Source organism: Hippoglossus stenolepis, chromosome 13, assembly GCF_022539355.2.
Source record: "Hippoglossus stenolepis isolate QCI-W04-F060 chromosome 13, HSTE1.2, whole genome shotgun sequence".
NCBI lineage: Eukaryota > Metazoa > Chordata > Actinopteri > Pleuronectiformes > Pleuronectidae > Hippoglossus > Hippoglossus stenolepis.
The window spans coordinates 8,371,546-8,393,765 of record NC_061495.1 but is presented as its reverse complement, the minus strand read 5'-3'; the positions used below and the strand labels follow the sequence as shown (position 1 = coordinate 8,393,765).

General features: G+C 39.5%; 1 protein-coding gene across 2 annotated transcripts in view; it reads right to left on the bottom strand.

The window, feature by feature from the left end:
* The window catches only part of LOC118120500 (general transcription factor IIF subunit 2), a 33,700-nt gene extending 20,550 nt beyond the window's left edge, over positions 1-13,150 (bottom strand). The window contains exons 1-4 of one of the 2 annotated variants that reach the window (XM_035175504.1): positions 12,993-13,150; positions 12,578-12,642; positions 12,183-12,201; positions 11,745-11,892 (exon numbers count right to left, since the gene is read on the bottom strand). In XM_035175504.1, the coding sequence (XP_035031395.1) occupies positions 11,745-11,892; positions 12,183-12,201; positions 12,578-12,642; positions 12,993-13,058 (298 nt within the window). In that variant the 5' untranslated portion in view covers positions 13,059-13,150. The remainder of the gene's footprint in view (positions 1-11,744; positions 11,893-12,182; positions 12,202-12,577; positions 12,643-12,992) is intronic. The other variant, XM_035175505.1, reaches the window with a different exon arrangement.
* Between the last annotated feature and the right edge of the window lie 9,070 nt (positions 13,151-22,220).

Genomic DNA, 22,220 nt, shown 5'->3' with positions numbered 1-22,220 from the left:
CAGAATGGTACTCCAGTAAGTCATTAATGATCTTCCACAAAGGTGTTGCTTGGGAAAGCATGGGACACAAAAATTGGCAAAGAGCCAATAATATCCTTTTTAATTTGTATTTACTCAAATGAGTTTGCATTGACATATAATCATAGGCAGTATTGTTTGCTACTGGGTCGTCCGGACATCAAACTTTTTATCTACTGCACATAGATAAAAAAGCCTTGAATATAAATATGACTCGTTGAAATGGATGAGAAATATACACATTTAAGTGCTTCTCATCCAGACAGACCACAGCTCCCGGTTCACTTGTATGTGTTTACAGGCTGAGGCGTTGACACATCTACAGGCAGAAGTGTCCCAAGTGGTGTCTGTGTTTATATGTTTCCCATAGTACAACTCTATTTAACCTTTCGATAGCCTAAATGCCAACATGACCATGCCCCAGTTTGAATCACAAGGGTTCAGCCAGCTAAATGATAAACAGTCACAATTAAATGCTATACAAGTGTGTAGTGGCTCCGTTTAAGGACAGAAAAGCTGCTTTGGCAGTGGATGACGCTGCCGGTGCCAAAGCAAATGCAAAACAAGCCTTGCCTGGTTTGCGTCCAAACAATGTGAAGCAGGGATGCGTCAAGATCCCTTTATGGAAACTGGTGGGGGTGGAAATGTTTAAACGTATTAATTCCGAACGCTGAAAAGCATCTTTCTCCGCCAGAGATTTTAGTCCTGCCGAAGTGAAAAAGCCTCCGTAGAACAATTTAATTTGCCTCTCACAGTTGCCTCGCACACTTTTAAAAGACGCGGAGAGCTGCCTCTGAATGAGCAGCGGCGCTCACTTCACCCCTCCGTGGCGACTGAAACCATCTGCTCCAGGAGGAAAAGTCATCAAACCGCCGTCAACCCCACACGAGGCATGACTCATACGCCCACATCCACCTCTGACATCAGGCGAACCTCATCCACAGCCCACTCCTCACACACAAACACACATGTAAAGGCTGTGTGCGACAAACTGTAGCCGTTCACGCATCAGGCACAGCACTGACACCGACAACAACATCAAGCCCCAGGCCTTTTTAATTGCACAGTGGCACCATGCATTTTTTATGTAGGCGACTGGTTTACTTATAAGTCGAAGGGTCAAAGTGAACCTCTCCTCGTCAAACGCAAGCAAAGGACAGCAAGGGGCAGGTGGAGAAAGAGGAGCGAGGTGGTGACAGTCTCATCTCCCTCTTTTCACCTGTTGCCAGGCAAAATCAACACACATTCTCTCTCTCTCTCTGACACACACACCCCTCCTTGTCATGCTGCCTCAGTGTGGTGTGGTGTCGCTTGCCGAAAAATAACTACCATACCTCCATTTTTTTTTATCTTTCAACTCTAGAAAGGACAGGCGTGATGAAGAGGATGATGAAGAGGAGGAGGAGGGAAGGTGAGGACCATTCCCTATACTTCCACTCTCAAAAGAGACAAAAGAGGCAGCGGCAGCCATTATTCACACTCAGAGGGAGATGCAGAGAGGCAGGGGGCCACAGCCAAACAGTGAGTTGAGAGAAACCTTTTCATGCAGAATATATTTAGATGATTTTACATTGAAGCTGCCAATAGTTGATACTTTAAATCGGATTTTTCAAGTGTTTCAAACAAGAACTGTACTTTTTCCTCTAAAAAGCACCTGAAACAGCACTTGCATGTAAAACATTGATCAAGATTCTTTTGATTCTGATTCAACCCTGAGGACTTTGTTTTTTGTTTACAAAATGAAAAGAAAAAATTCTGTCAGTGAAGTGAGACAAATCCACCTGTTCCCACTGCAGTTACACTTGTTGCTCGAATATTCAGTCCATATCTCGCAACTAGACAAAAAAATGTCATTTGTTTTTGGATCAAAAAATGATGTGATTATGGTTTAATAGCCCACTTCAAAAAAAAAAAAAACTGTTTGTTTAAACACATTAAATTCAATACAATCTTCCCATTAGATGGTGGACAATGGTGATGACTCATACAATTCAGTCCTTATCTGTAAAGAAATTTTCCAATTTCAAAGATAATGTCTTTAAAATTGCTTATTGTTAAACTAATAATCACAAACTCCAAATCATGCAATTTTTTTTCCACTTAGGAAACATAAATGACAATTTGGCAAATTTTGGGTATTCTTGCTTTAAAGTGACTTTAATAATAAATAATTGATTATTAAATCATAGACTAAACAAACAAACATGACTGCTCCTCAAACGTGAGGCCACAGCATCTCTATCGCCCCCTGGTGACTGGCGGCAGTATAGCTCATAAATCCCATGACCAATAGGTGAATGAATGGATCAAACATAAAAGTCAAAATACTTATGAAAGACTGTTTCTCTGATTTTAAGTAGTTCAAGTGTTAATTTTTTCCTATCTTGGTTTTAGCTATTTGATGCTATAAAAATTGGGTGAAACGTGATCGACAGCGAGACTGACTCGCAATTGGTCGAGCGTGTCTATTAGCGGCTCCATCACCCGATAACTACTGTGCAGACTCTGGCTCATAAAGACGTGATATTTTGGTTTTATTTCTGGATAGTAGAAGGAAGTGGAGACACAACATGATTTACTAGCAACCGGATTGAAACCTGTCACTGGTTCTGATGCTGTGGCTGATCGGTGTACAGTGAAATATGTGAGAAAAAATGCCTCGCATTCTTTTCCTGAACCACGTCTCACACCTGTATTTCACACCTGAATAATGACTCACTGGAAGCTGCGGAGAGACTCTAAACTCTTACACAGAGCCAGACGTTCAATATGCGGCATTAAACAAACAGTTTTCCATTTTTCTTCACTACTCCATTTTAGCTGAATCTGAACAAAAACATCCCTGAATTTAACCCTGAAAACTGAACTTCCGTTTTTGTTGCCGTTAAGTAAAATACTCCAACGCGACACAAAACAATTTTCTTCTCTCAATAAAGTAACACACATCGTTGCCTGTGCGCCCTGCGAATGTAGGAACCACCATCATATCAGATGTGGACAAATCGGACAGGCTATTATTACACTTTTAATAAAGAGCCAGTATCTGTCTTCGTTTGCAGCCAGCTCATGCTCCGGTCTGACAATAATGTGCTGCTTTTTTATTCATATGTCAGCGTGCATGAGCTCCTACGAAGACAGTAGCCAACTCTAATCTCCCTCTGAAAAACCCTCTGGTGGAGGTCACTGGAGCTTCTGGTTGTTAAAAAAACAATAATGGGCGCTTAGCGTAATTTGGATTCCTCATTTGAAACACAGCGGTGAAATAAAACACAGGGCGAGCTCTGGTACAGAAAAATGGGAGCTGCGGTAACAGAGTAGTGAAAGATATGCAGATGAAATAATGAGAAAAATGTATAAAATAATTACAGCATTTCTCCGTGGTGTATAGCCGTCTTTGTGTGGTCGCCTTGCTTGAAATGAAATACACTAAAAGAAGACAGCTGAAGAGCAAACTGAGAGGAAAGACTTGAATGAATACACATTTCCAGTATTAGCAGATTGCAGCAAAGGGCCACGACAGAGAAACACATCAACTACTTCCATCAGCAGCTTAAAGAGGTTTCATCTCCCAAACGCTTACAGCGTTCGACTATAACCTCGGTCCTTCAGCAACCTGCTGATATCGTATCTGCGGGCGACTCGTGAGCGTAACATTCAGCCCTCTATCATTACTCTGAGTGTGGGAGCACAGCCGGGGTCGGACAAACCTTCATTTCAAGAAGCAAAACAGAGGAGAAAGCACATGACATTTCTAGACAATTGCTGGCTCGCTCTCGGATTTTCACCTTGGGCAGAGACAAACATGCATTTCCTAGAAGGAGATGCGGAATGATTCATCCCCCTGAACTTCACTACCACTGCAGGGAATCGTCTTTTTGAACAATCTGTTGCATGCATGAGCAGAGAACAAGCACACCAACCATCTGCCTGTCCTCTTTAAGTAGAGAATGATAATCACCTATAGTGATTCAATGCAACAAGGGCCATGTGCGGAAACAACAGAGTTACTGTTGCTACTGAGGTGGAGAAGTTTGGAAACGATGACGTAGACACTCCCCACTGCTCGCTGATTGGAAGTTGACTTCACTGATTCGTCAGGCTCCTATCACATGACCCCGGCATCAGCCTCGGCTACCAGTGTAGACGCAACATGGATAATCAGGTGTTGCTGACCCTGTTTTCTTTGCTTACAGCTATTCTGCCTTTTTACAATGATACAACTGCTTACATGTGTAGTACACAAGCTATTATTCAAGCAAATCCTGTGTCACTGGCACAAGGAAACGTAGTCGTATGGATTCAGCCTTTATATGTAAGCACTGGGGAATAAGATGTGAAATGAAGTGGTTTAATAAGGGGGTAACAAATCAAGATCTTACAAAGAACTTATACTTTAGCTATTTTTCTACCTACTTGGTACCTTCCGTATTATTACATGGCCACTGAGCTATAATGTAGATGTTTAAAAGAAACTGATATAATTTACATTGTTGATATAACCTATGGGGTACCTATTCTAATAATACAGGGTAATGTAGTATTCATGCCGTACGTCTCGGGCTGTAATCTAAAGAGGGGCTGCCAGTCAGCAGTAGGGAATACCTGCCACTAGTGGTCCGACTGTCCTCACAACAAAGCCTCTCCTGTCAGGTCTGAACTGACAGAAAAGCCGTACTCAGGTTACATAGAGATTTTGTGATGGGTATGAGAAGAGATTGTCACATCACACAGTGCAATGCACCTTGCTGCAAACGGGGCTACGTAGACGCAACTGGCTCCTAATAATAACCCATGTCAAAAACACCAGAGTATTCCCCCAGGCATCACGACTGATTCTGGATCAACAGAAGAAGGTCACTAAGTCAAACGAGTCCTGTTTGCCTTCACATCACATGGAGCGTCACATACGTGTGCTCCGTTAACAACAGTGATGGTACCAGGATGTGTATGGAGGGAAGTAGACAAACCGGTGGTGGAAATCACAGGTTTCAGGCAGTGATGGAGGAAGACCTCAAATATTATACTTGAGTAAAAGCACTAATAAATAAACAACAATGTACGTAAGTAAGTACCCGATTTTAAATATGCATAAAAGTAAAAGTACACAGCAAGTGCAGCCTATTCGCTAGCGATGCTGCTGCAGGCACACTTTGCTCTCGGAGAGGGAGGCGGGGTCTAATGTTAACTGAGAATCAACATGACACGAGTGGTCATTATGTTTTACACTACACAGTTTGTAAGTACACCTCGTTAACAGTGATGCATTAATACAACTTAAATTTGAGTTTGTTCACCTCATTTATGTAAGTACCAAACAATAGAAACACCTTTGATTATGCAATACAGCTCAACATCACCACAAACTACATCCTCGACCAAACAGTTGAAATGTTTCAGTTCTAACCTCCATTAGGCTTTATGCAGAACTATATTAGATTGTGTTAGTAATTGACAGTAACAGCAGCTGAGGTGAAGCCGTGCTGCTACACAAATTTTGTTTAATAGAAAATTAGGCCTAACAAATGTCCAAGACTTTTATTACTCCAAAATTAATTAGTGCACCTAATGTGCAGAGTGGATAAATATAAATACATCGGATCCCTCACAATAAGTCTGTGAACATTGGATTCTTACTGTCTAATTGTGCTGCTGCCAGTGTGAATGTGCGAAACTGTATAAATGAGAGGAGGGGGGGTTGTTAGAAAAGAGCACTCAGCTCAAATGAATTTCCATGGATAAATAAATGCTGCAAAACAAGTGCCAGGGCGACTGGAAATTCATTTCAAACAATACCTATTACACTCGTATTTGGAGAGAGGTGGTTTTTCTGATGTAATATCTGCTGGTGCTGTGAGAGAGTGGTGCAACAGGAGAGAGCTGACAGCTTCAACAGCTCTGAGAGCGAGTACACCCAAGAGGCTGCAGCTCGCCGACAGCAGGAACTCTGAAGCCTCTGAACGCAGCCTTAATTCTAAAGAACAAAACGCGCAAAGATGGCTCTTTGACATCAGACATCGTGCGAAACTTCCGGCGCAGTACAGGAGCCGATGGAAGCTGAAGATGAATGGTCCACAATGTACGAGTGCTTAATCCGAATCCCTGTGAATGAAGTCAGATACGGCCCTGAGAGCATGCGTTGCTCCTGTCGTCTGACTACAAAGTCATGCTTTTCGAGAGCGTTCAGTCGAGTTATTCCTCTTTAAACCCTCCACCGTTCATGAGCCACACTTCTGAAATGAACAAAGCTGAGCCAGACACAGTCCTTCAATAAAACACCTACAACAGTCTGCTCGGGATCCAACCAGCAGCCTGCACACATCCACCAGATTAATGCATGAGGACACAACACCACAGGGCTTTCAAACACTCACACAGCAGCACAACTCTTCACATTAACTACACAAACGGATATTAGTTCTGCTTCTTGTATTAAACCTGCTTCCAGACCTCAGGACCACAGCATCAGATTCGTCAATGTCAGTCGTTCAGAATTAAACTTCTTTCTAAAGTCTACATCCACAATGTTTTAATAGGCCCGAACGCAGATTATCAAAAAGAAATGTATCAGCAGAAAAGAGATAATTCACCCCAACAGTTCAACAAGTTGTGGGCGTAATTAAACTGAATGTGGGCGATCAAAGCAGTGGTGTCAGAAATGATGTAGAAGTTTACAAACTGACAAGGTGAATGTAGATATCTTCTTTTGTTTAAAGGATCTCAAGGATTGCAAACTTTTAGTGAAAAGCTTCACAGAGGCAGCAGAGTGAAAGTCGTACTGTAACAGAGCTGTACATTACATCTGGCTTTCTCCTCTCCTCTGCACGCTTCTGTGGCAACTACGCCTGTTGCTTAGCAACCTCTTAATCAATACCTTGTCCTTGCCGGAACAAAGCAGAACAACGAGAGGGGAAATAATGGAGGAACATTTAGCTAGCAGCCGTAGAGTACAAAAGCCACGTCAGACAGCATTCGTGTACGTATCAATCAGCGACGGTAACCATTAGAGACCGCTCACTGTTGTTCCACTTGCTGAATACTTGTACAGCAGAGTTGGAGGAATTAATTATACACAGTCTGAGATATGTGGATTATATTGACTAGATGATTTACATATTTTCTTGCAAAAGACAGAGCTGACAGAGCCCAATTTGAGGTGTTGGTCACACAACAACCCAGGTAACTTTTTGTGATCACTGCCATATGTTTATTAAATATATGATTTTGTGATTTAAGACAATACTACCATCATTATGAATGTAGTGTATTGAGTAATAAAACAATCACGGAAACACGTTACTTAAAGTCCCCCTCTGGTGGAAATCAAGCTTTTCCATTGTGCCTTTTATATGATCAAAGACATATTTTACGTGAGATAAGCAGTAAACCCCAAGGATGAGTATTTCCACCTTTACACTGTTGTAAAGAGTCTGAAAAAACAGATTCAAACAGCCAGGGTTTGTGATGTCACCAGACTAAAAAAATACAATCCTGCTCCTTAACTGCAGGTGGCGCTGTGAGTGTGGAGAGAGGGGGAGCAGGGACGGACCATATAAGCATATTCAGAGATTCTAGTCATGAAATGAGGAAGGAGAGTGTAGAGTTACATTTAAAGTATCTTAAGGCCATGGGGAGATTTTTTTTCATGACAACCCTTTTGTAATGTTAAGGGGGGGACGTTTTGTGGGTGTAATAAGCTACTGGAGTAGGACTTAAAGAATCTATTTTTCAAAACCTTTGCATGTCAACATCTTTTAATAAATCTCTAGTACAGGAGAGGCTGATGTGAATTGACATTAAATCTTAGTCTACACTAAGTTTAAATATCAAAAATGAAATATTACAAGAAAGGTATGTGAAGAAAGACGAGTTTCACCTGTAGATCTAATATTTCAAAATGTAGACCTGCTCTGTCCGAGTTGTCACAAGCTGTAAAATCTGAGTAGGTGTTAGTTAAAGTGTGAGAGTGCAAGTGCAGATCAAAACAGAGCAAGTGTGTATGTGTGATGAGTTTGGATAGCTGCCGTGTGTGTGTGTGTGTGTGTGTGTGGAAAGTGAGTGGGAGACCGGTGTCATACAGTACACCTTCCTGTGGGCGAGTGGGGGTGGAGCTGAGCATCAGTCAGGTAAATAGACACTATACACGCCACCACATCTCTGAGGACATTATCCCACTCCTCACTTCCAGCGCACTTTCACACTCGAGCCAGCAGCGACACCTTTAAGATAAAAACCATGAGGTTTTTTTTTTTTCCACACCTCCTGAAGGCCAAGTTTCCACATTCACAAACAAGAATACGATCCTCTGTGACGAAGCTTTCGAACGTTTTGCTTCAGAGTTTTCCTGCAGGAACATTTCAGGCCGGAGCGTTTTGAAGTGTTGAGGTTTTTTGAGGTAATAACAGACTAAAATAAAAAGATTGAAAAGGAGAAAAATCCATTATCACATGTAGGAGGTATTAATGCACATGTCAGTGTGGGTGCATCTAAAGTGCATGAGGGCGGTGATGGAATAAACCTTGTGGCACTCGGATGTGCCCTGATGAAGAGAGAGCTTTATTTCAATTTTCATTACGGTTCACTGACAAACACAGAGACGAAGCTGATGAGAAATCATCCGTTGTCATGGCAGGCACAACTTGTGTCTCTTGCAGGCACAACTGTTGCACTCCCCCCCTTCCCTTCAATCTTTACACTTGTTGACTTGCATGTAAATGTTGCAAATGCCCATTTAAGTGGTTTTAATCCATATTTCTGAACGGAGTCACAAGTTCTATCGCATCATTGTTTAGCCGTGCATCCATTATCTATACCGCTTGTCCTTTAAGGGTCGCTGGGGAGAGCTGGAGGCAATCCCAGCTGAGTTTGGGCGAGAGAGAGAGAGAGAGAGCATATCGCAGAACCAACATACAGAGACAAACAAACATTCACACCTACGAGTCTCCAGGTAACCGAGCCACAATCTGCATGTCTTTGGATTGTGGGAGGACTACCCAGAGAAAACCCACACGAAATAGCGAACCAGGATTCAAACCAGGAGCCTTCTTGCTGGGCTAACCACTGCACCACCGTGTCGGCCTTCTTTAGACGTCCTGCCCGTAGCCGTTTTTGGTTTCCTTCACACTCCCTCATCCTTTTTTTAACCAGACAAAACTAATATATATGTATGACTTTAAAGATCAAGTCTCCATTTGTTTGGTTCTAAATTGAGGATTTTACAAAGTATGTTTATAGAATAGTTATGGAAATATATGCAATACAAATTTTATTCAGTAACTTTTAAGCCTCACATTTGTATCTCTCATCTCTTACCAGTAGACCTTGGCTGGTTTTATTTGCAAACGCACAAGGTTTGATAGATAAAGTAAAATGATTTGATTATGTAAAATGAACAAAGAACATAAAATGAATGAATTCATACATTTTTAAATACAACTGAAATTTTGTCTTTCTTACACATCACAACTAATATAATTACAGGTTAAGCTAACATAAAAAAACAAAAAAACACCACAGGTCTCCAGTGTAATTCATCTCGTGACCATGTGCTCGGCTGACGACAGATATAATCTAATTGAAGCGTTGCTCTGGTTTGTCTGGATCTTGTTTTACCGTCTGCTCAGCGACTTAACAAGACAATTATTTAAATGTTTCCTGTTTCTCGTGGCTGTTTCTCACAATTTAAATCAATGTGTTGTTGATTCATGACCTGTTTGCTTCGCTTCTCGTGCAGACGATCCGCTGAAAAGCTTTGACAATGATTCTGTCTTAGTCTCTGTTCTTTCTCACTGTAGAGGAGCAAGGAGGATGAACTCCTTTACCAGCACAGGCATGTTAGAGGTGCAGCGTAGACACATACCCAACGCTTTGGTCTGATGTGCACCTCCCTAGAGATATAACTACATGTTGGCGTGGCGGACTGCAACTACTGTCCATTTGTCTCTCAGTGGCCGGGCATGCACACAAAGACACTGCTTTCAGACACGCTCTGGTTAATCTCCTGAAATTAGCCAGAGTGGCTGTACATGGTAAAATGTCCCTGTGAGAATAAAGCAAGACAAATTTGAAAAAGAGAAATGCTCCAAAGTAAATGAAAGCAAAACACAGTGGAGACTCACACCGACTTTAAATAAGTGAGCATAAATTGGGCAAATAACTAGAATGTATGTTCCTTTTGTTTTTATTTGTTAAATCCCATCTCTCTTGTTGCCGTGACTCTATAAAACCCTTTTTCACTCCAAACTGAAAACCACTACCTGCTAATTCTCAATTTAGTTTTGGTCGAACAACACTTTTCCATTAAACTAATTTGGCTGAAAATGGGGTATATGCCTTCGTGCCATCAACACCAAATTTCAAACGCCCTCGGAAGTGTTTCAGAAATCCATGGAGAAGCAGTAATTTCATTGTTACTGAGCACCGGCACCCGGGGAGGAACAGAATTGCTCTTGGATTTTGCTGATTTAATCGCTCTGCGTCCTGCTGAGTTACAGAGATTATTTTTATCTTACATTTTATTCCAGCTAACTTACTTACTTTTCCCATTGTAGTTTCTATTTGATATTTAATTTTCCGTGATTGCCTTCTACAATTAATTAAATGGAAATTGTTTATTGGTACCTGACATTAAAGTGCTCGCGTAAAGTTTTATCCAATTAAACGTAGCACTATTATATCTATATAGAACTATATCTGTTATAGTTCTCAGGTCACATGCTGTTAGACACTGAACCACACGGTGACAGTTATTTTCGTGCTGTGCATCTCATAAGATATGAACGCAGTGTGACACATCACGCCTGGCAGCAAGAATCCACTCCGACGATTCTCGTGAATTTCAAAGTGCAATCAATGAATTTGCAATGCTCCCTGCAAAGTAAGAAAACCTCAGAAAACATACGGGATGTAAGGCTTCAGGTAATTTCGTACAATGTGTTACTAGTAGTATTCAGTGAGTGTTGGTTTTCTCCATTAACATCAACAGAGCAGATTTCAGGATTTGTCTCTCTAGTATCTTAAATAAATGTATTTGCAGCTACAAGAACATTCTTTACACATGTTGCTGGTTTTAGTTTGATTCACAACAACTCAATGTGGAACACAAACATAAGATATAACAGAGTGAGAAAGTCATCCAAACTTTAAACTCAAACAGTGTTTCAGATTTAGGATCATTCTTATTACATCTACCAGGGAGGTTATGTGTTCACCCCTGTTTGTTTGTATTTCAGCAGAATTACACAGAAACTGCAGGAGAGATTACCATGAAACGTGGTGGAAGGATGCTGAATGTCTGGAGATTCTCAGTCATCCAGGTCATGGTATATTTCAAAATATTTAACTTAATATCTAACTGAATATAAATGTGGACTGTTGGGAGGCATGTGCTCTACTGAGTTTTATAGTTTTATATTTTGTTCCTTTTCTTCTTGTATAAACATCATAATTCTGACATGCATATACACCATGATGTTTTTTTAAAAGTAATTTTTCTTTCAGAATCTGCAGAGTTACAGATCATATATTTTGGGGAAATGTCCAAGCTCACAAACCACACTGTGCTGTGGGTCATTACAAGAATCATATACACTATCAAATCTTTTTCAGTTTGAACCATAGACTGAATATAAATAGATTGAACCCATGTTGCCACCTGTCAAACAGGTTTCAGATGACATTTAAAGAAGCGGAAAAGAGAGAGGGCTGGATGTGCCGAGCTGCAGACTGACCTGTGCTGCTCTGGCTGAAAACAGCCATGGTCTGTCCACCCACTGGGTGCATGGTGAAGGGATGATCCCTCGGGACCTGCAGCGATGCATCCTTCTCCCCCACAGCACTGTGCAGGGCGCTCAGCTCCGCGCTCAGGCTGAAACGCACCTGAGAAACACAGCTGAGTCAAGACGCGGCCGACTACAACCTTCTCTCTGATTCATCAGATGAGGTCAGATAAGATACGAGGAAACTTTTACTGATCCCTGAAAGGAAGCTGAGTCAGTTCAGCGGTGAACAGAGATTAAACAGGTGAAGAAACACCGTGAGCAACAAGCAGTGTTGTGGAGAAGGTTTAAAAGATCATCTCATCACAGTCAGAAATCAATGTTTTAATCACTGCCAATAACCCACACAGGCCGACTTTAACTATGCAGTATTCTATGAAGCTGTCTCACCTCCGTTTTTCCTTGTTTCCTGCAGGTGTGTGAGGAGACAGACAAGAAAGATGCATCACTGATACTATTATACGGCTGCAACTAGAGCTGGGCAATAAAATTATATCAATAATTATCGTAATGTAATTTTTATCATTTGCAATATCACAAAAGTCCATCAGTTCATGTGTGACAAAGATCGTAAACTACTTAATTCCCGAGAAGATGAAATCGGCAAATGTTTAGTATTCTATTCTCAAATAGCTGCCCATGATTTTTTTTCTGAGCAATTGTCTGATTAACCAATCATTTAAATAAAATAACCGTTGCAGCTCTAACACAAAGAATCATAAGGAGAGGATCATCAGTAAAATGTATTACAGGCTTTTTGGGGGACGTTTCTGTTGGGTACATACTTTCCAATGATAATCTTTCCAACATCTGTGGCCTTGCCCCACTGCTGAGATAAATACTTGGGAACCTGTTGAGGGATATGAAGCATCATTAAGTTACATCGACACAAAACACACTCAAAAGGCTCAAACATCTGTCTATATTGGTAATGAAACACTTTAATTCCATTAATTACTTTTATAATGAATATGAAACAAACTCAATTTGGTCATTTTACTTAATTAGAGGACTCATTTTAATTAAACTGCTGATTAATTTGGCTCCATCTGAATTTAACCTTAAATAAACCTAAAATAGGCCGAAATACTTTTGGAGTTGGATGAGTACAAACAATTGTGAAAAGCACATTGTGGCCTTTGTTTGTCCTGCTGATAAAAAGCAGCACAGGATTCAGTGTGTTTCCCTCTGATAACAAACCTTGACGAGCCACACTCCTTTACTTTGTTTGACTCCACTCAGGTTCACCTCCGTTTTATCTGACATTGTTCCAACGTTGTCTCAGCTGCGAGGTAAACACGAGCACATGCAGGCAGCTCCTCCACATCCACAACTCTGCCACACGGCAGCATCCTCATTTACACACCCCCTTCAAAATAAAACGCCCCGTCTCATCTTTCAAAGTAAAACTCCCAACAACAGCAACAGGTGTGAGGAGAAGATTCTTTAAAAAACACAACAGCTTGAATCATTTACAACAACTAATTAATATCTGTTCATAATTAGGTTTAAGGTAATTTTATTTCATGTAAGACTTGGTTTAGCACTGAGCTGCAAGACATAACTATCTCCAATAAAATAGTTCAAGTTCAAATGTCTCATTACATAATTGAAGGAAATTCAATTTGTGATAGATTCTAGTAAACTATATCAACTCTAACATAATATAATTGGTTTTAAGGCTTTGATAGATAGATTAATGGATAGATAGATTTAATAGATAGATAGTTAAATGGACAGGTAGCAGCAGCTACAAAATAACCCCCACCTCAAAATCAAAGTGCTTAAGCAGTTGATCTACTAATAGAGTAATTTAATCCAGTGCTTATATTATACATATCTAGTTATTGTTGAGTAACATTTCAACACAGCAGACTTCAGAGAAATAGTGAACACCACGCAGTAAGAAGGGAACAACACCAAAAGGTTAAAGAGCTATAAGCAGCACAATCTTTTGCCTAATGGTTACATCTAATTGGGCAATCATGGGCAGATTTATTATATAGTCTCGCTTCTTCACTTGCACCCACTGCTGGCGTATGACTATATATCCTTATCGTAATTTAGATTTGAGAGGGCGACAGACTGAGGTTATATCAGCACAACTTCTAACCTCTTAAGTCCAGACCTTTTGATTCACCACCCACATCTCGGATTTATTCTGCGAAGCGGAAAAAATCAAAAGTAATTTCGTCTGATTTTGCGGCCACTTAAGTCCAGAGTCAAGCATGGTAATGAATACATTACTTGTCCATACAGTAGGTGGCTTTCTGAATGGACTGTAGCCCACACAGTCATTTATCATTAACATTTAAACCAGCAAACTAACAGCCACCTCCCTCTGTGACGGCCAGCAATACAATATTTATTCTTCTCTTTTTAAATGTTTATTGAAAGATTGAAATAGCACATAAAAGAATGTCCTGCTGAAAAATGTATTCACAAGAAGAAAGGATTTTGAAAGAGCTTTTTTTATTTAATCAAATGTCCCAGATGCAAAACAAAGTGTTAACTCACATGTGGGTTTAGACTGAGGCAACAAATCAGCAAGTCTTCACATATATGATTTACTGGTAATAATAAACCATTAATGAAATCATTTTATTGTTCAACTTTTTTGGGGGGTATAAAATAACACTGGAGATTTTAATGTTAATGCAATACAATATGTTGATAGACTTACTCCAATATAACCTTTGTTTTCTATGTGTCATAAATACGATCAGAATTTAATCATATTTCATTTGAGTTTTTATTCTTCTCTCTTTTGTCCTCAATCATTATTGGAAAATGTGAAAACATATGTGTGTATTTTAATGAAATCACTATTTTGTTTCTCTCTGTTATTTTTAACAGAGACTGGTAGCATCACCATGTGGATCAACAGAGAGGCTGCACTTGGGGGGTGGGGGGGATTTGTCATTAGATTTACAGCCTTTATAATATCTGTGCACGTCCCTGTTCCAAATCTGATGCAGATGTGCAGACGTACAGATGTGCAGATGCACAGCGGTTCAGGGCTGCACTATTTATTTCACTAAATTAATTATGTATGCTGAGCTCGAAACCTGAGTAAATCAACATTAGCTCACAAGGTCATTAGCATGAATCACTGGAGTGTGACGCAAATGTAATGAGTGCTCTGCAACAGTTGGCCTTTGAGAAAACACAAAGCAGGTAAATAGTGCACTTATTATAAAAACACATACATTCTCCCTCCTTTGCTTTACATGACAGGGAAGTAAACATGTGCTGTGCTGCAAGTGGCTCAACAACACAACTGGGAAACGTTTGTGCAGTTTATGATTAACACATCAAGTTTGACAGAGATGAGATTCAGAGTCGTTTTAAAATAAAATTCTATGTTTTGCTAATCTTTGAATAGTTTGACGTACTTTAAGTAGGTTGGTCACTGTTTGTCTCTGACACATTGAAGCTCATCTAGTTCACTTTATCCTTAATGCATCTGTTTCTGTTTTGACTATGATAAACTGATTGATTTAGTTTTACTGTACTATGTCCACGTCTCATATTTTATTATTGCACTGGTGGATTACATATGAACAAAACAAAGATGTGAGGTTCATTTAGACTCATGTCAAGTTACATATAATAATGTTTATTATAATAATGCTGTCTTTGTCTAAACCGACATGATATCTGAGGAGATACGGATGATATGAGTGTCTTCAGTGAATGAAATAGAGAAACGCAGCTTATCTTAAATAAACCTTATTTAATTAGATGGTGGAGTGAACAGCATTCCGAGTCATTCGTCCTGTACCACTGCTGCTGATTTGTAGGTTATGTACTGCCACCCTGTGGATAACTACTAGAGCTTAACATGGTACCACTATGAATTAATTACATTTTTATATTTTACATTTTGTTTTATTATGTATGTGTGTAAAACATATCAAACATAAATAAACTTATCAATTAAAACAATTATATTTAGGTTACAGTCTTGCACACCATGCATCTTAAATGTCCTGGCTGTTCCAGGATATTTTTGAGCACTAATGAACATAATGACGGAGGACACAAGGTTGTCTTGAAGAGTTTAAGTGATATTGTACCAATAAAATCCCAGAAGTTTTTATTAACATCATGGCTACTTGCCTTTCCTATAAACACTCCCCTTGTTTAGCACCACTAGTATGGTGGTGAAAATCTCAATCTAGTCTTGAGACTCAGCCTTTAGGGGTCAGTATAAACCTTGAGTCTTGGTCTTTGTGCAGTTTAAACATTCTCAAAATCAGTTGCGATTTAGATTTTTGATTGAAATGAAGCCTGCACACTTATTCAGACCTCCGTGTTCAATCCTGTGCATGGGTTTGTCAGACCGGTCTCTCAGCAGTGTGACTTAGAATGAATCAGCAACATCTCTGCAACACAAAGCTTCGGCTCAGACGAAACTCTCCGTCAGCTGACCATCCATCGGCACTTTCACATTAACTTTAACACAGAGAAAACTGGTCTGCATCAATACATCAAGTCACAGCCTCCAAAGTGTCCCTGTGTGTGTGTGTGTGCGTGCGTGTGTGCGTGTGTGTGCAGGGACACAATGAACCCCTAAGCTCGGCTTCCTCTTATTACCCAAGTTTGAAGCTGCAGAAATCCTCTGTCAGTGCTCTGCTGAATGAAAGATTCAGAAAAGCCCTTTCATCAGGGATAAAATTAAGTTGGCAGAGAACAGCCGAGGGTTTTGGTTTTCCTCTCAAGGTCATCCTCACATTGAGGTCTGGATTTTATTTTCCTTCAGTTGAAGTCCACTTTTGGGCTGGACTGGGGTGACAGAATTAATTTAAGATGAACTGCATCCAGATCAAGCAGAAATTAGAATTACTCCAGAAGCTGACAGGCAAAACTGATAATGAATGATATATCAGTAAATATCACATGTAGATTTCATCCTCATTTGTTTTTGTTAGTATTTAGAAATCCATCACTGCCACAACTTTATATATAAGACATAAATTAGTCAAGATGTGCTTTTTCCTTTTTTAAGTCATCCACATACAGTGTACTGGAATATTTAGTTAACTACCAAATGGGGTGGTTTAAGCTACAGATAAATGAAGTGTACGATGACGGTCAGGTTAAAGAAGTAATAATTAAAACTGGGAACTATTCTTGTAATTGTTAAATATGGATTGTATTAATCACTAAAAAAAAAAGACCAGTAGCTTTGAATTTAGGACATTTAAACATTTTAATGGAGATATTTACGCTCTGTAACACCAGTAGAATAGTGCTGTCCACCCAACCATCCATCCATCCATCCATCCACTCAATCATTTATCCAACCATCCATCCATCCATCCATCCATCCATCCATCCATCCATCCATCCATCCATCCATCCATTTAATCATCTATCCATCCATCCATCCATCCATTCAATCATTTATCCAACCATCCATCCATCAATTCAACCATCTATCCAACCATCCATCCATCCATCTATCACCTATCTGATCTTCATGTAAGTTCACATGTTTATTAAAATTAAAATTTATTTAAAATGTACCATCTCGTTTTCGGGGGGGGGGTTCCAACATATGTCACAATCCCTACATAACAAAAAACCAATACAGTTATCAAAACAGCAACCTGTAGACAGGCCAAAGAAAAGAATGTCTGCCACCAAATCGGAAATATATATGGAAGGCTACAAACTTTAGTATTGGACTTCCTTCAATCCGGTTTATATATGTGATCACCAGAATATGCTTGTACAAAATACCCATAAAATAACTTTTATACATGGTCTCAGTTGAAGTGAATGTGAGTGTGTGCCATCCTAGATTCTCTCCTTCATTATTAAATACAATATGTCCACCAGATGCTCTCAAGTTTCCCTTTCACTCATCACTCAAGCATGCAGATCTAAAGTTACTGCTCTGTTTAATTCATTGTGCTGACTCCATGCTACTCTGTCAATGCAATAATGATTTAACAAGCCTTTTTATAATGACACGGCATTTCAACATAAAAGCCTTTAATCCAGGCTTTTGTCACTTGTCATTACCTTGAAGCAGCACATAGTAGAGACACACAGAGCAGTCAGTTGTAGACATTGCTTTGACAAATCTTTGGAGACATAATGTGAGGCTGCTGTTAGGAGACAACGGGTCCTCGGGTCCTTACCCTGAACATTGTTGCTGTTGTTTCACAGCTGTCATTACCGTTCCGCTCTGACACATCTGTCTCTTTATGCTCAGACGTAATGTCCTTCAGTGAGCCATGGCTCGAGTTATTATTGCTGTTCGCCTGCACAAGGGAATTCTCCCTCTCTCTCATTCAACTGAGTGAGATATCAGCTTAAATCAAACCAACGTGCATGTTGAGAACTACAATGTACTTAATCAAACAAATTCTGAATGAACCTATTAATCTGAATTGCATATGATTAGTGTATGCCTGTTTATCTGTCTGTATATTTGGTCTTGTGTGTAACTATACTGGGAGCTACTGCTCTCACACAGCATTCAGCACTGGAACCAACCATGACCACATCCATTACAGTTTTTAAAACTTTGCAGATTGACCACTTTTGTTATTCACTAGTGCCCACAAGGTCATACCCTTATTGTATTTTATTCTATCATTATGTTATTATTGTACACATCTATTTGATTTTGCTTGAAAATTGTTTTAAACTGTGCTTTCTGATTTTAAATGTATTTCTTTTAATTTAGTCTCTGTGTTGTTTTTATGTCCCTGTACAACACTGTGTATGAAATGTGCATTATGAACAACCTACTGCTGTCAACTAGTCATATTCCTTGCATGTCTGATTATACAGTGCATGACCAGCTAACGTGATTTTAATATGTTAAATTATAATCATAAAAAACAACATCTATAATAAACTACCTAATTTCAAAAGAAATCCGTGAACAGACAGGAGTTTACACATTTAACAATCCGTACAGAGGAACTAATATTTCATGCGGCATGTTATGGCGCACTTAAACTGTGGTCCATGACACTTTCATAGTTAACGATTGTTTCACAGCTGTCATTACCACTCTGCTCAGTCACATCTGTCTCTTGATGCTCTTTAGACTCCACTCGTCCTTCAGCAGGCCGTGGCTCACTACAGTTACTCAGAGAGAATAAGTATTGCTGTGCATGTTGAGAACTTCAGGAATACTTTGAGCTGTAATCACTTGTTAGTCAAACAATTTCTGAGTTAATGTATTTATCTGAATTGCATATAACTGGCGCATGTCTGTATGTTAGGCCCTGCATGTAACTATACTTAGAGTGACTGCTGACAACTAGAATCATATTCCTTGCATGTGTAATTATACAGCACGTGACCAGAGAACCTGATTTTAATATGATAAATTAGGTCTACACGGCAGTAGAGCGCATACCTCCGCAAATGCCAAAATTGAGCTGCACTAAATTGCCGACACTCTTAGAAATCAGTCCTCCAATATGTCAGATTCTATATTTCTGCACTATCTCTTGAGAAATTCACAAAAATGTCGGCCTAGCAGTTCTCCCTTGGCCTGTACACCACCCTGCCACCAGGTTTGAATAACATCAGTTCAGTGGTTTCTGCATAATCTTGCTGACAGACAAACAGGAAGGAAACATAACCTCCTGTGCATGGTAATCAATTTAAATGTTTGAAGACAGTTGTTCTAACCTTTCAACAATTCATACAACAAATATGAATTCTTCAAGTTATGGCATGTTTTAACTACTTACTGATTGTGGGACACATAAACAGCAAACTTTGAATTATTTCTGTTATATCTATTTTTGCAACTCTCGTGGGAACCTTTGTTCTGAAAAGAAGATTGGCTGTGGACAATCAGCATAGACAGTAATTATGAGGCTAATTATATCACATTATATTTATTCAACAGATACATTTGTCCAAAGTGAATTAGAGTAGCAGCTGTTTCAGTTTCTCACCCAGGGACATGTGGACAGTCAGACCTAACTGCTCAGTTTTTCTTGAAGAGCATGACATTGTTATGTCTTTGTCTGTATACAGTCAGTGTGGATTATTACCAAACAGAACAGAGTATTTACAAAATGAACGCAGAGTCCTGAGTATAAATTGTCCATTATTGCTGGTGCAGTGGCACAATAGTGCTGTGTCTTTTTTGTTGTGGAGTGCCAGTGTGATTTAAAGCTGCTGACAGCACCAGACGCTTACACTGCACTAGGCTCCTGCTGTCTCTCATCCTCTAACATTTGTATCGATGGATATAGACCGTCTGCTTGCCTGACAGTCAATATCTTCTTCCCTTCTCATTCCTCCACCTCCATTACTACAGCTGCTGCTCCGCCTTTCCTCTCTAAAGTTTGTTCCTCTCCTCCTCTCTGTGTTTCGAGCAGTTCCCTCCCTCCCTGTTTCTCCTCTGTCTAAGACATTGACAGATATTCTTAGGATTTGTTGCAGTGCCTTAAACTGACTCAGCAAAATGTCTTGAATTTTTCCATGAACTAAAATTTAAGGAAAGATTCCGTGCACTATTGTACTATTTTCACACATTTTGTGGTTTCACCCAAAATGGCAGACTTCCTGTAACGTTAATCAAATTGGTGGTGGGACTTTTTTTCCCGTCCGGTCATGATACACGTGTGAAACATATTTCTCTTTCTCACTAGTAATGGTTTGTAAAATAAGACCTACATGCATCAGATGTGCAAAAGCAGCTGTGTGAAATGAATGATGGGTGATATTTGACCCATGTGTGTAAAAGTGATGTAGAGATACAAAATCTACGTTTGTTTATAAAGTAAGAAAGGAAAAAGGAAAATAATGATTTGGGGTAATCAAAAACAAGATATTTAATGAATACTTAGAATATTAAATGATAAAATAAATTTATTTAAAAAAAACATAGCAAAGACACACAGGTTATGAAATAACCAAGGAAATGAATACGGGTCAAAAAGTAACAAAGGAAAAATTTAAATAAGGATTTGTGATTATCAAAATGTAGTGATAGTGATAGCACCACCTACTGCCAAACGGCTTTAATTCGATTTACATCGTATTTTTAACCATCTGGTCTAGACCGTAATGCGTGATTACTGGGCGTGGTCCAGCGCCACGTTTGGGACGCAGGAAGTGACGTGTTTATCCTTCCCGTGACGCACAAAAAGCACGTAACACGGAGTCGTTTCCCCCAGTCCCTGTTCGCCCTCCCCCGCAGCTGCATCAGGTCCCGATCACTAGTGCTCGGGCCCGCACAGCGCTGCTCGCAGCCCTGGTTGAAAAGAGAATTCCAACAAGGTCTTTATGTTCAGACAGGAACAGAAGACTCCAGAGCACAGAAAATGGAGATGCTTGACTCGTTTAACACTAAAGGTCATTGACCTGCAGAGGGAACATCACAGACCAGCACGTGTGTGTTTTCTGTCAGAGAGAGAGAGAGAGAGGCCCAAAACAGTACCTGTGTGTAGAAAAATCCTTCAGTACAGTTGACAGCTGTGTCTGCAGAGAGATCTAGTCTCTGATTCTGAAACAAAGGTGGACAGAGCAGCTCTCTGTCCACCTTTGTTTCTGAATCACTGTTGTCATGTTGATGTTTTGCTCAGTCGCCCATGTAAACAAGTGTTTACAGCTTTAAAAAGGTCTGCTCGGTTTCATTATTATATTATTTTACATTATCTGCAGGGATTAATCCATATTCCTGGATTATTGCAATATACATCTATATATATAGATATATATATCTATATATATATCTATATATATATGTGTGAGTATATGCTCATACCATTCAGATAGAGGATCTTAGTAAAGTTAGAAACAAATACAATATCATTATCACCACATTTTACTCAGGCATAAAACTAATTATGTTCAGGTTCTGCAAAACTGCCTCTTTCATTTAAGAAGCTGAGAGTTGATTTATTAGTTCTGCTATATTATTGTATTGTTAACATGTAAATACTACCACTACTGCTACCACTACTTATAATACAAATAATAATAATAACTGCAGCTCTGTATTTAATCAATGCGGAAGACTTTCTTGTTTGACACTGCCTTTTATTTAATCAAATGATTACTCATTTCTTACAGTGCATTGTTACTTTCACTCTTTCATTACTTATTTTACTAATTTATTTTTTATTAATTATCCTATTATGTAATTATTTAAGTGTATATTTTGTGTAAAGCACTTTGAATTGCGTTATCAAATAAAGTTTCCTCTAATGTCAAATAAAGTTGCTTTTAATGATAATGATAATCTTAAATGTGCTTGAAGAAGAAACAATATAAAATATTTCCATACACGTAGAGCTACCAGTAAACAAGACATTATTTAAATGTGCACCAGACTGAATCAGGACTTGTACATGAGTGTTGCCCTTCACTTGTTTCCTCTCTGAAAAATCCTACATCCGCCCCTGAGTCAAACGCATCATCTATTGTCGAGCGGCT